General features: G+C 42.4%; 1 protein-coding gene across 5 annotated transcripts in view; it reads left to right on the top strand.

Moving 5' to 3' along the window:
* The window catches only part of RASGEF1A (RasGEF domain family member 1A), a 145,684-nt gene that overhangs the window by 113,042 nt on the left and 18,932 nt on the right, over positions 1–13,710 (top strand). For 4 of the 5 annotated variants that reach the window (XM_036385260.1, XM_036385256.1, XM_054515531.1 and 1 more), the window contains one exon: positions 9,719–9,898. In XM_036385260.1, the coding sequence (XP_036241153.1) occupies positions 9,725–9,898 (174 nt within the window). In that variant the 5' untranslated portion in view covers positions 9,719–9,724. Of the gene's footprint in view, positions 1–7,291; positions 7,392–9,718; positions 9,899–13,710 lie in introns of those variants that run through there. The other variant, XM_036385259.2, reaches the window with a different exon arrangement.

Raw genomic sequence — 13,710 nt, 5'->3', positions numbered from 1 at the left:
ACCATCTGATTCTTCCTCTGGTAAGAAGGCAGAAGAATACCAATTGTAAAATTTAAGTAAAATAACAAAACTACCTCCCTAAATGATTTTTAATTCTGGCACAACAAACTTGAAAGAGACAGAGAAAAGGGTGAAAAATCCACTAATATCCTCCTGACAAAAAATATAAGTGCTCCCCCTGCCCCTAAAAAAATACAACTATTTATAAGAAACTATTGAAACTTGTTGTCCTATGACTTAGCCAACTTTTAGGTGAGTGTCAAAGCAATCAGGTTCAATGAGCACATTGTTTTTTCATCAGCAGCTATTTGGATTGTGGCTTGACTGGCACAGACCACAGGGAAAAAAAACTCCAGGAAGACAGTAAATCTTTTCTTTGTAGTACATTTACATTTATGTCCTTATAAAGATACTTTCATAAAGGTTTGGGCCAAAGTAGCTCAGTCATGTGAATTCTTTGACTGATTCATGTCAAGATGCTTTAGCAAAACAGAAGATGAAGTAATTGATCACTTAATATCACTAGTACACAGATAATTTTTTTTAATTTATTTTTTTACTTTCAACATTTATGTATCTACAGCTGGGAGTTTGTTCACCTGCAGAACAGTTCTCAGCCTAACCCAGTGCAAATTTGGCCACATAGAGCCATGCTACTTTAGAGCTTCAGGTTCAATAGTTTATGCTTGAATAACCTGAGACTGTGTCCTAGGATATGTAAAAAGGATAAACATACATATATATGGAACAATAACCTCTGTTCTGTACTAGCCAGCACCAATTGAATACACAGTTTGTGATGTGATAGTGTCAGTCCTTCTCAAACTATGCTAAAAATCACTGTAGGTGAGAGAAAAGTACTTATAGATAAACCTAATTAAGCTTGGGAGCTCATCCATTTGTTCACTAGCTCTTGTTAGTCATCAGAATGCTTCCTTAAAATTAATTTTGAATACTTAATTTGATGGCAGCCTTTTGCTAAAATTATACCATATGTAACTATTTTTGCAATACTTCTCCATATATTTTCCTCAAGATACTGTCAAGATTACCACACCTCGATTCTATTCCAAATGAAGGCATTAGAATTAAACCAACAGCAATTAAGAGCCCTGCAAAACAAGTAGACTTCAGACTACTGTACAACTCCCCCCAAAACTGCTGATGAACTTCTTGGCAATGTCAGCAAAAGGAGTCCAAGCAATAGATGTTCATGGGAACTGAATTACTTGCAGTAATTCAGGTAAGACAAGACACATCACATATTTAATAGAAATGCTTTTAAACTAATCCAGCTGCAGATGAGTTAGTGCAAATGAGCTCATCAGCCCAGAACTTCTCTCCATCAGCTCAAAAATGAAATCTGTAGAACCAAAGAGAATGAAAACTGGGGGAGAAAAATGGATCCTATAACTGATTGTAATGAATCTTCCAAAATACCTGTGGGAATGCTAACAATGTCACTGTCATAGTTTCTGCTAAAGCAAACAGAAGGTTGACTAATCAAACTGGTAATTTTGATCTGTTAATTGTGATGCCCTGAAGCTTATAACACTAAAAATAAACTCATTTTTTGTTGAGCTAGTTAAAAAGAAATAGCAACCCACGTGCATTTACAAAAATACCATATCAAGAAGATTGACATCAGCAGACATGCAGATTTTTCTTCCCCTGGGCACCAAATTGCTGATGTATGTACATGCTTCCTCCTTGGCATAATTCATTTTCCCTTTCTGCTCAGTGGCAGTGTCTTGGAATTGCTGGTGTCACAGCAAGCATGAATATGCAAGTAAAGGACACACTAGCTAGGATAAGTCCAGAACTCCTTCATCTTGAACCCAGCCTTGAGCCCAATTTAAAATAGAATATCAGTTGCTTTTAAATAGTCAACTTAAAAAGGCCTGAGATAAAATTAACATAAAGAGTGCCAATTAAATTAACATGCCTCTGTTATTCCTTGCTGGAGTCAAAATCAGACTGAATCATAAACATTAAAAGCATTTAAATAGGGGGATTTTGCTTTTTCTGCCCTTTCTTAAAAAAAAAAAGTGAGAAGGCTCCATCAGCTCCTGAAAACACACAAATTGCCATTTATGTACAACAAGTTCTAGCAGCTCCTTTAAGCAGAGCAGGCCCAGCCTACATCTTTCTCTGCCATCTTTTCCTTTAGTTCACTCTGACTAAATCTCCTCTGCCTTTAAATGAGCTGAGGTCCTCAGACTCCTGTAAGGGATCTCTTGTTACATCCTTGATGCAAAGCAGAAGTATCAACCCTTTATATTTGTATTTATTTAATCAAAGCTGATTGATCCAGTTGCTTCCTAACTGAATGTTCCTTAAATCTTAATCAGCAGGCAAGATAATTCCTAAAAACTACAGATTTCTGTGACTAGAGTATCTATGAAAACCAGGAATCAAACAGCCTAGTGGAATTCCTTTGGCAGCAGTGCCAAAATAGCCATTAAAATCTCAGTTGTTAATTAACAGCCACACAGCAGTAACATAGGCAACTCATGTCAGGTTATGTTAAATCTGTTATTTTGGCAGAGGCACTAAAATACCTGGGGATTAGCACCATGTCCTCTCTAAATCCTGGGGAAGACCTTTCCTTTCAGTCCAAGGGGGAGCTACAGGACCCAGCATCAGGGAAAAATCGGTTTCACCCTGCCCAGCAAAGAGTTATTCTCAGTGGTGTCACAGAGCTGCCCTTATGCCAGTGAAAACACAGTTTGCTCCACAGATACAGAACAGAATTTTCACAACCAGTTTCCCCTTTCAGACAGAACTGAGAACAGACATAGCAACAAACCACATCTTAAGTTGCTCCTGTATTTTCATCTTGGTTTGCTCTTAAAATTGCTGGATACCTAAGGGGTAGAGCTGGTCAGGACCCCTTCAGCAAAACATTTTCAAAATGGAAAATGCCATTTTCAAACTACAATACTCATCGGCTCAGACAAAACTATTATGTGGAAAGATAATGCCCCAGGTCAGAGAGAGGGAGACAAAGGCATGGTCAGTAATCATCAAAGACTGCTGGCTAGCATGCTCAACCCTGCTTCAAGCTTATAAAGCTTTGCTCAGTTCAGAACCACAATTTGAAACTCTTTCCTCCCACTCCCATCTGCTGCCAAGTTATTAATGCACCATCAAGTTATCCTGCAGCGTCAATCTCTGAAATTTAGAAGTCTTCAAATTCATCAAAAAGTGGTTTGAGAACAGCTTTTAAATCTTAAAATTTGTGTACAATAAGGAAACCTTGAACACTTGTGCAGCCCTATGAACAAGACCAGAACCCAAATGCTCTTTGAACGCAGCCACCTGAGGCTTTGAAGCTCTAAGTTCATTCTACTCCTTTAATTATGAAGTCTTACAAATGATCCCTAGTAACATGTGCCCATATAAAAACCCTATCTAAGGCCACAGTTGTGGAGTTTAATGGCACTTCCTGGACAAATTCCTCATCTCAAGTCCAAATAAAAGGGCTCAGTCTACAGCCAAGGCCACCAATCCATAAAAGCCATGACTGTAACACCCATTTTTAATACAGCATTATTTTGCTGTATTAAATGACAGTACCAAGCTGTATATGCCTTAAAGCCTTCCACAATGGCAAGAAGCAGAACACTGTGCTGTAACCTGCAAAGGTGGTAGGCATGCAGCAGGGTTTCTGCACGGCTCTGTGGGTACAATGCACCAGGGGAAGAGGATGTAACATGCACACACTGTCACCCTCTGTACCCTGGCCACTTGCAAAAGCTCTGGAGAGCTCTGGGGAACAGCTCAGACATCCCCCCCAAGTTAGAGACAAGGCTAGGCATAAACCCAGCAGTGCTTCAAAGACCTAAGCAATGTGCTGTATTCATCCTACTGTGTGCATAAAAGGGTGGGAATGGACAGATGAAGACTCGACCCTGTGTTGGTATTTAATCAACACTATGAACAATGCCATACACAATTAGGTTCGTTTTCAATGCCAATTTCTGTGGCTTTGTCCCTCTTTGTTTCCTACAATGCAGATGCTGGGGCTTTAAAGCATGTTGACACACTCTGTAAAACAAAACCAAAGATTCATTATTAACAGACTTGTGTGGAAGTGACCAAGTGAGGGACTCGAGTAGCTTGACAATGAAAGCTCCAAGGACAGCATTTCTAGGAGAGTCCCTTTATAATTGACTTTGTAGCCTCAGATCAGCATTAATGACATTTTTAATGACTGACTTTTCTTAACTACAATTACATTTTAAATATACACACAGGCACATTTGAACAAGTTGTTTCCAAAATGTTGTTATCTAAGACCAGTAGAAAAAACTCGAATTTCTTCTTCCCTGACTCTCTTTATAGTCTTCACTCTCAAATTGATCTCTCCTTTATTTTCATCCATTTTTCTTTGCTACAACTCCTTGTTTTTACCAAGCTATTGACCAGCAATTTTGCACTGAAGATGAGATGTAACTGTACTGGAAACTGTATCCCAACACAATAAAGCAAAAGCTTATTGCCCAAATATAAAAAACATACAAAGTAAGTGCAACAGCATGAAAATCACTTATCAGCATCTCACAGATGAATACTGAGGGCACAGCAAGATTAAAAAAATTTGTCTAGTGTCCACAGCATGAGCAAGAACAGAACCCAAATACTGCAAGTGTCAATCCAGGCCATTAATCACAAGGTAATGGAACGTGTTAGGGTGATGTTGGCCAGTGCCAGAGAGGCTGAAGCAACCTTGAAGGGTGAGGCAGGCACGGTGTGGCTGCTGCTGACTCACTCTGCAGCAAGATGCTGCTCTGACCAGCTCAAGTGAACCACAGCATTGTCACCTCAAAAGCAAGCCACAGAATGAGAACAGGCTCTGCTGCTGATTAAACTGCTCTGGGGTCCACCCACCAGCAACATGAGGCAATGCCTGATGGAAACATCTTCGAAATGCAAGCAATTTGCTGAGGAACAGAACTTACATAACTACAAAAACAATTAGACCTCAGAGAGTTTCTGTATCAACAGATTTCAACACTCAGAATATAGATAGCTAAAGGTCATCATCCACACTTTACAGAAGGGAAATGAAATGAAATAAAATGATAACATGATTCATCTGCTACATGCTGTACAAGCTGAATTTAGGCCTTCAGCTCCTCTGGTTTGTAAAAACTACCTTTCCAATAAGACCGCACAACACAGTGTCCCCAAAACCAAGCGTCACGTATCCTAGGAAAGGAGAAGATAATTTACTGAGCTTTTATCCTAACACACCCCCCAACATTTGTATAAACATACAAATGTGTATGTTTATAAGTGTATGTTTAAATGTATATGTTTATATTTATTGTTTGTATGTTTATAAACATATATATAAAGGAGCATACATGCATACATGCATACGTATTCTACCAAATGTAGAAATATGGAAAAACACCACAGAATAGATACATGTCTCAGAGAAGAGAGAGTATGCCTAGCTAGCATCGTTTTCCTTAATTTTATCTTAATCTTCCTACGTTTCTTAGTTCCACTGACACGACAGATCTAATTTCTGATGTCACTAAAACCAACAAAACCCCAAACAAACAAAAAGATCAGGGGTTGTTTTTACAACAGATTGAATCTGTGACTAGAGCTCAATTAACTAGGTATGTTTTGCTAAGATTAATGGACATATTCTTCTAAAAGTCTCAGCAAATGTTTGAGTAAGGCTGGAAAACAGATTAGCACAGAAACAGAATGAAATCCAATACCTGTTTTTCATGCATACTTATTTGCAGGCTTGCTGGTGTTGCTCCTAGCCATAAATACTAGAAGAGGTATTGAAAGATATTCATAGCATTCAGAAAGAAATACTCTCATGTTATACAGTGAGAGCCTACAAGTTCTCACCTTCTGCTTTTGATAACTTTTATAAAGAATTTCATGGTGTTTGAACAAGGCTTAACAAAACTTGTCTCTCACCCTGCTGTGGGTTACCCTTACATTTACCTGACCATTACACAGTGGCAGTGCAGACACCACTCCCTGGATTCCAGCCCAAGACTGCTGCCTGGACCTCGCTCGGTGTCCACGGCAGGCAGGGGGCTGTAACTGAGCAGAGCCTCACCATAAACAGGCATCAGATCTGCTACAGCACCTGCACACTCTAAAGGCTGTGGAGTACAGCTAAGAGCCAGGATTGAGACTAACAGCAAAGCAGACTTGGCAGGGGGGGGAAAAAACGTGACTTTTCTAGTAGTTGTTTAAAAGAAAATATTCATTTTAAATAAGGAAAATAATGTCTATAGCAGAACTGTTAGAATTTGGAAGTCAAAAAGGAATTTAGTAAGCAAGCAGTAAAGATGAGTAGCTACATATCCTTCTAAAATTAAGATGTGTTTAGGATGGATGACAGTGCTTGTCCTCAAATCGTGAGCAATCATGAATCTATTCCTTACACTCCCGAGTACGTGCATGTGCCCAAATTCATTTGCCATGCCCACCTACCTAGAGTGGCATACCTACTTCCAAAAAGGCTTTTCCTACGTTAATCACCATGGAAACTAGAGAAGCCTTCTGCTACATATTCAAGCTACATATTCAAACACGGCAATTGAGTAAATAATTTGAATAACAAAAGTAAACCTAAATAATGACTGGAGACAAAGTAGCAACCACTAAACCAATCCCGATTCAAATAAAATTATCAAGGACAAGAAAGATGTGCTTGTGTGGGGAAAGGCTGAAAAGATGGCAGCCCTCAGCTGCTCCTGGGTACAGGTGAGGGACTCTGTAGGGCAGACTGATGCACCTCGGAGCCTTTCCAAGGGAGATCAGACTCTTGACAGACCCCGTGCCCGTGTGTGACACAAGAGGGGCATGTCCCGCGCCAGCCCTACGGCTCGGGACAAGCCCAGGACTGGCTCAGGCACCTAGAAGAGAGAAACCCCGACCGAGAGAGGAATAAAATCAATTATCAGCGGGCAGGGCAGGGCGGCCGCGCTCCCGGAGCAGCGCGTCCCGGCCCCGGGAGCGCTCCCTGCGCCCCGGCACACGCGGGGGCAGCCGGGCGGGCTGGCGGCTGGAGAACGCGTATCTGGGGGGAAAAACACAGAAAACCAAACAAACCAAAAAACAAAAGCGGGGGGGAGAGGGAACCAACCCTCCCACCCAAAACCACGCGGAAATATCGAGTGTTCCCAGCAGAAAGGCGCTCGGCCACCCCCGCCGGGCGCGCCCTCCCCGCGCGGCCCCGTTTGAACGGGCGCCGCCGCCGCTCAGCCAACGGGGCCCCGCGGCCGCCCTGACGTCAGGCGGGCGGGCGGGAGCGGCGGGCGGGCGGCCGGGGCTGTCAGAGCCCAGAGCCCGGGCCCGGTGCCCGCCCGCCCGCCCGCCGGGAGCGCCGCGCCAGGAAGATGAGGGTGAGCGCCGGGGCCGGGGGCCGCCGGGAGGGAACCCCCGTAAGCGCGGAGGGCACGGGTGGGTTTGGCGCGGAGCTGCCCCTGCGGCGGAGCCAGCGCCCCGCCGCGTCCCGCCGCACGGAGAACGCCAGCGAGCGGCTCCCGGGGCACGGCCGGCGGCAGGGAGGGCACGGCCGGCGGCAGGTGCGGCGGGGCTCTGCCGCAGCGCTCCCGGCCCCAGGAGCGGGGCTGGGGGCGCGGGCAGCGAGGAGAGCGCCCCAGGATCGCGGGGTGGCGGCGGCGGAGCGCGCCCGCTGTGCCCACCGTGCCCCGCTGTGCCCGCTGCCCTCCCGCAGGGACAGCCCCGGGAGCGCGGTGGCACCGCGGGATGCGGCAGCAGCCCCGGTAGGACAGCCAGGGCGGCGGGGAGCGGTACAGGCTGCGCCCCAGAGGGGTCTTTAAAAACCGAACTGGTGGAACAACGAGCGCCTTAAAGGAGTTAAAAGGCTTGGTGGCAAAAGCGGGGATCGTTTCCCGCTAAAGCATCGTTTCAGTGGGGATTTGTTTAGTGGTTAGCTTCGCTTAAAAGCCCTGTGCAACTTCAAGTTCTTGGCCAGAAGTGCTCATCACAGCCAGACCATCCTGAGCAGCAGCTTGGGGCTGTATTGCTATGGACCTTAAAAGGGAAAAAAGCAAATTACTGGCGAGTTACATAGTACAGATAGCAAAGCCGTTAGCTTCAGCCGTTTCTCGGTGTTATGTACTGCAAAGCTCAGGCCTAACAGATAAATCTGTAAAATACCGAGTAACCTTAATGTGCTTTTGTGCAGAACTGTCATTTTTCATTTCTTTTGATATGACATTTGATCCTGCATTTTCTATTTTATTGGACTCTATGTCCTGAACTTGTGAAACTGAGCTCCATTCCTCTTTGTGGTCTCCCTGGTTGCTATTAAACAGCTCCTATATTTATCTTACAGGGAATTACACTTCCCTTATGTCTCTTATCACGTATGTACGCAATGGTCTTTTGGTAAAAGCCACAAAACAGTTCTACTTATCAGCGTCACACAAGTAAATCTGTCACTTTGATAAACAAGTTCTGTTAATACTGGTATTTTTTTCCTCACAGTGCACCTAGCATTTATCAGTGCCTAAGAGGAGAAAAATGTTCTGTATTCCAGTTGTAAACATGAATGATTGACTTTGGAGAGTTTGAGAGGAAAAATATGCCTTGCATTAAAAAATTGCTCAGGAGAAGACTTAAGTGCAGGAGATGAGCGCAGTTAGAAACAGCTGTCAGGTTAAAGGTGCCGATAATGGCCTAATCCTTTTCATCTACATAAGTGCTTTCCATCTATGTCAGTATCTTGTCTCTTTCAGAGACAGTGAGACAGCAGCTCAAGAGTTAATGCTGCCTTCTTTGCACTTGATCTCCTAAACAGTCTTGACTATTTCAGCAGCCAGGGGGAACTGTTTTGATGCTGAATAGCATTTTCAACCTTTGCATACAGCAGCAAGATGTTCTGTTTAGCCTTCTGCAAAGATTTAAGCTCTAGCCAATTTAAAACAAACAAGAACCCCCCTAGAGTTTACTCAAAGGCTGCGGTACAGTGATACAATTGTGGTCAAGGGAAGGGAGGTGCAAAGCCTAAACCTTCGTGTGGTTTTTGTGTTGCGACAACAGGTTTGTATCCTAAGCAAAGATCTCCAAAGAGACTGTTTAAATTAGGCTTGTATATGACAGTATATGTCGCCCAGTTCCTGGTTTCATGTACATGTTTTAAAAAAATGGCAATTTTGATCAGACAGGATATCCCCTGCTGTTTCCAGTGATATCTACATGCACAAGATGCACTTGTGCAGAGACTTGGATTACATCTAGCTACAGAAGTGGTGAAGGATTTATCGTCACAAGTGAAGTATTTCGGCCAAAGATCTGACTTCAAAATGAATAAAAATGGGAACATTAAGGCTTAGTATTTGTTTATTTGCTCAGTAAGGCACCACTTGAGTATCTTGGAAATTCAGAAAGCATTCTGTATTTTCATCTCTGTCTAGTTTTATGCATAAAGAACCAGGGAAAAACTGGGGAGAAGGAAGAAATGAAGTGCAGTGAGGAAAATTCTTATAACTCATGCATCTACAGCTTTAGAAACATAGTTTAAAGTGCATTTCAAACACCAAGGCCAGCTTGCAGACTGCTTGGATTCAGAACTCAGCTTGAACGCTGAGGCTGCCTTCAGTCAAAACTGTAATTGTGTTTAATGTATGCCTCTGTAAAACCCACACATAAGACATCCTGCAAGAAAGCTTAACCCTCTCTCCCTTTCTTTGCCCTTCTGCAGGAAACTATGCCCCAGACGCCAATATTTTCCAGCATGCTTGGTTCCAGTTGTAGTGGGCAAGTGCAGCCAGACATGGGAGAGAGATGTGTGGACCCTGTTTACCAGGATGGGAACCTTGTTTCTGGATCACTGGAGGCCTTGATAGAGCGCCTGGTGCCCACCATGGACTATTACCCAGATGTAAGTAGCCACCAAAAGGTTTTTTTTTTTTTACTCCCATGGTTTAGTACTCCCATATTGCATTAGTATCTGAATTGTTGCTTTGTCATGAAATTCTACCTCTGTCTGATTCAAGATTGAGATGTAGGCTAAAGATGCATTTATTTTACTGGCAGTATTCATTCATTAAAGATGTTGCTCAATAGGGATATTCTCTTTCTAAATGAGAGCACTTGTTAGAAAGATAAAGCCATCTTGAACTCAAATGGGTGCCTTAAGAACCAATTAAAAGCAGCATTAGCCACAGAATTTTCATAGTTCTAAGCTGCTTTAGCTCTAATGCAGCCAAGATTAACTACTAACCAGGTCCTACCTAGGGAAACAGACCTGAAAACAGCTCTAGTATTTTTCCCCTTAATTTTCTATGCATATCCTAGTTAGGCCATCAGAAAAAAAAAATCACAACCTAAAATAGATTTTAATTAAAATACTCTCTTTCCAAAGACATTTTAATGGGCCAGTGCTGTAATAATGTACGTTCTTGAGCCTGAAAATGATTTTGCAACTGGCTGAACATCCTCAGTGCAGTCCTCAAAGTGAATCTTACCTATATAGAACTCTAGGGTATGCAGTAAGAATTTGAACCTAGGGTATTAAGATACCACTTCATCACTTAAAATTACTCTTTGTGCCCATTAATGAAAGATACTATTGGAACAAGTGGCCAAAGATCAGAGGGTCTATATAACTTATATTCTATTTGAGCTCTGAAAAAGCAGCAATTACAGAAATATATCACAGCACCTTGAAAAACTAACAAGGGAGCAGGAAACTGCAGTCAATACTAGCTTGTATGCCAAACTTAATGTTTATTGCAGTGGGCCATGCTATATCTTGTATATTTCTCAGTCTAATTTGTGCAGAATGTTTTATTGTGGTCTCATTTAAATCACAATAAAGTCCCCAGTCCCAAGTTCTCACAAATAACACCACACATCCTCACAATCATCATCATCCACAAAAAGGGACTCTCTATGTAAGAGTTCAGTGGGAATGTGCAAAATTGCCATCAGTCATCAGTCTAGGATTAAAAAAGCAAAACAAGCACGTTTTACTATTCCAGTTCAAAAGTAATCCTAAACCTTATATTTAAACATGGCTAACATACAATTGTGCTGCCAGTACCAAATCCTTTCTAAGACTCAGAGGGATAACCATTGTTAGACATTAAATCTCCATTCCACACCCCCAAATACATATTGTAGAACAGATGCACGAAGAAACGAGCGGGTAGAGCTGGTGTGGTATAACAGTGGAATGAATAGCTTTAGGATAATCCAAGGAGTCTGTTCCTTCTCTTTCCTCTGATACATGAATCTTGTTACTTGCTACTTGAAGTTCACAAGTGTAGCAAAGTTTTTTAAGTAGCTGCTAATGCACATCTCTTATTGTACCTTGCAACATGAAATCTATTTATAACACAGCTACTCTAAAAATGGTTCCAGGAAGTGAGTAAGGGGTCTACAACTTACTTTGGAATGCTGCTAGTTTCTGTGGTGCTTTCCCTTCATATGCCATGCAAGAGTGCATTCCAAAGCAAGCAGCCATGGACCCCACCCTGCAGGCTAAACAGACTGCAGGCTCACAGCTGAACATCCAACAGAAGCAGTCAAGGGTAACTCCAGGGAAAGAGAGATGAACAACAGCACCGAACCAAATTCATCTCCTCTATAGCACAACACATACCTTTAGTTAAACCAGATCACCCAGTTTAGGTGAAAGGATTAATTATAAATGAGTAGACAATTAAGCTCTGAACAACATAAAGAAGAAGCTGTATTTGAGTTATCTTCAAGCCCAAGTTTCCTATTTCCCTTCAGTTACATGTTTATACTTCATTTCATGCTCATTTGTGGTTTTAGGGCAGTTGCCACAGAGGGTTGGGGGTAGCCATTTAAACTGATATCCTGTCAGAAGAGCAGCCAGTCCTGTATGTTCAAGAGAGAAGTATCAAAACCTCTTAGTCTTAACTCTGGCTACTCATCCAAAGAAAGGCAGCAAGGTATCACCCAGAGAAGCCAGTGGCAGTATTAGAGCAGGGGTTACCTTCTTTCAGAGTGATTACAGTGGGAAACTGTAATACTCACCCAAGTTTTCTGATGACTACACCTGAGCACAGTGCTCAGAAGGCATTGCTGCCTGCGTGCACACTGATCACCGGAACCTTCTGGGCAGAGAAAGAGGCAGTGGGGACAGAGCAAACACACTGTGTCTTTCTGTGCTGGTTACAGAGGCAGAACAAAAATGTGTTTGCCATGTTGGCAGAGCACGAGACAGGCAAGGGAGGACAGGAAAGATAAGTGCCTGCATTAGTGTGCTGCTCTTCTGGGTCTTGTTTGTGTGCGGGGACTTGCTCTGCACATAGGGAAATGTATGCTCATGAGACAGAGGAGTTCAGGAGGTTAGGAATGGAATGTACCAGTCTGCAACCCTTGTGCCCAAGCAAGAAAATATTTGAAGAAAATATTTCACAAACACAAAGTTCCAGAATGAGCAGTGAGTGCACACAGAGAAATTTTATTTTTTTTCCCCGCCTCGAGAAGTCATCAGTGCATTCTTGGGTCAGAGAGTAACAATTCCTTCTTTAGTCTTGTGCACTCACACTCTTCTTTTTTTTTAATATAATTCAGCTCATCTCTTAGCAACAACTTTAGGCACTAAAGGAATCTGGCTTCTTATTCTCTTGCAAAGCACAAGCCCCTTTTGTGTCTACTTACATTCTCCCAACTGCAGAAAGGATTTTTTTTTTGCCTCCCCTCCCAAATACCTGTCACTTTTAGGATAAATGGAGCTTAACTTTCACTCTTATCTCTTATGGAAGCATTTTTTAATCATTTTGTATCAAACTAGCTAGCTTCAGAGCTAAATTTCCTTCTCCAAACCATCCTCTCATGGCTAGAGGACTGCCTGAGAAGCTGTAGGTTTTTACACTGTTATAACATTTAGCTTCTGTACATATGACATTAGTATGAAATACTAATTAGTATGAAATCTTTACTATCCAAAACAACTGTGTTCTAGCCCCTGAACCTAGCACTAACCTTAAATGCATGGCTTAGTTCAGCCTGAAATTTCTTTATTGGATAAGGAGTGGCTACTAGCAGAGAGACAAGGAAATGGGGGGTCAGTACTGCTGTCATTTTTCATTTGGTTCTTAATTGTAGTCCTTGTCTGTGTCAGTAATTAAAGTATCAAAACCCCTCCATTTGATACCAGTATGGTGTAAACCAGCATATCTTGATTGACCACAGTAGAACAATTTTGTTTTCCAAAGTAATGAACCTAGTTCCAGTCAAATGACTTTTAAAATGGAATAAAAATAGAGTAGATGGATTCCAGAAGGAATGATAACTTGTTTCTGAAATCTAAAAGTTTGATGTTGTCTGAAAAAGCATTGCATGGGGCCAGTACAGCTATCACTAATTACAGAGACACATCAGCAAGCCTAAAATGGAAAGTACACACTGTCATGGCCTGGATCTTCCTGTATCTTGCCAGTTCAAAACTTTTATGGACATCCTATAAAACATTATCAAAGGAACCAAATAAAAGCACAGGTCATGTGACACTTTTCTTGCTGTGTGACAGCAGGAAAATGATGCTGTGAGTGGCCCTTTCTCAGAGTCCCTCTGGATAAACACTGTGCCACATCACACACGCTTCCACCAAGGACACCGACTCTAGAATTACTGTGAGAAGCAAAATTACAGCTTTGCTTAAAACAATGTGTTCCAGCTTATCAGAGCAAAGGTCACTGCCAGGGCAGTGTGGCT

The sequence above is a fragment of the Molothrus ater genome, chromosome 8 (assembly GCF_012460135.2).
Source record: "Molothrus ater isolate BHLD 08-10-18 breed brown headed cowbird chromosome 8, BPBGC_Mater_1.1, whole genome shotgun sequence".
Lineage (NCBI taxonomy): Eukaryota > Metazoa > Chordata > Aves > Passeriformes > Icteridae > Molothrus > Molothrus ater.
Note: the sequence above shows the minus strand (reverse complement) of the source record. Positions and strands in the feature narration are given on the sequence as shown.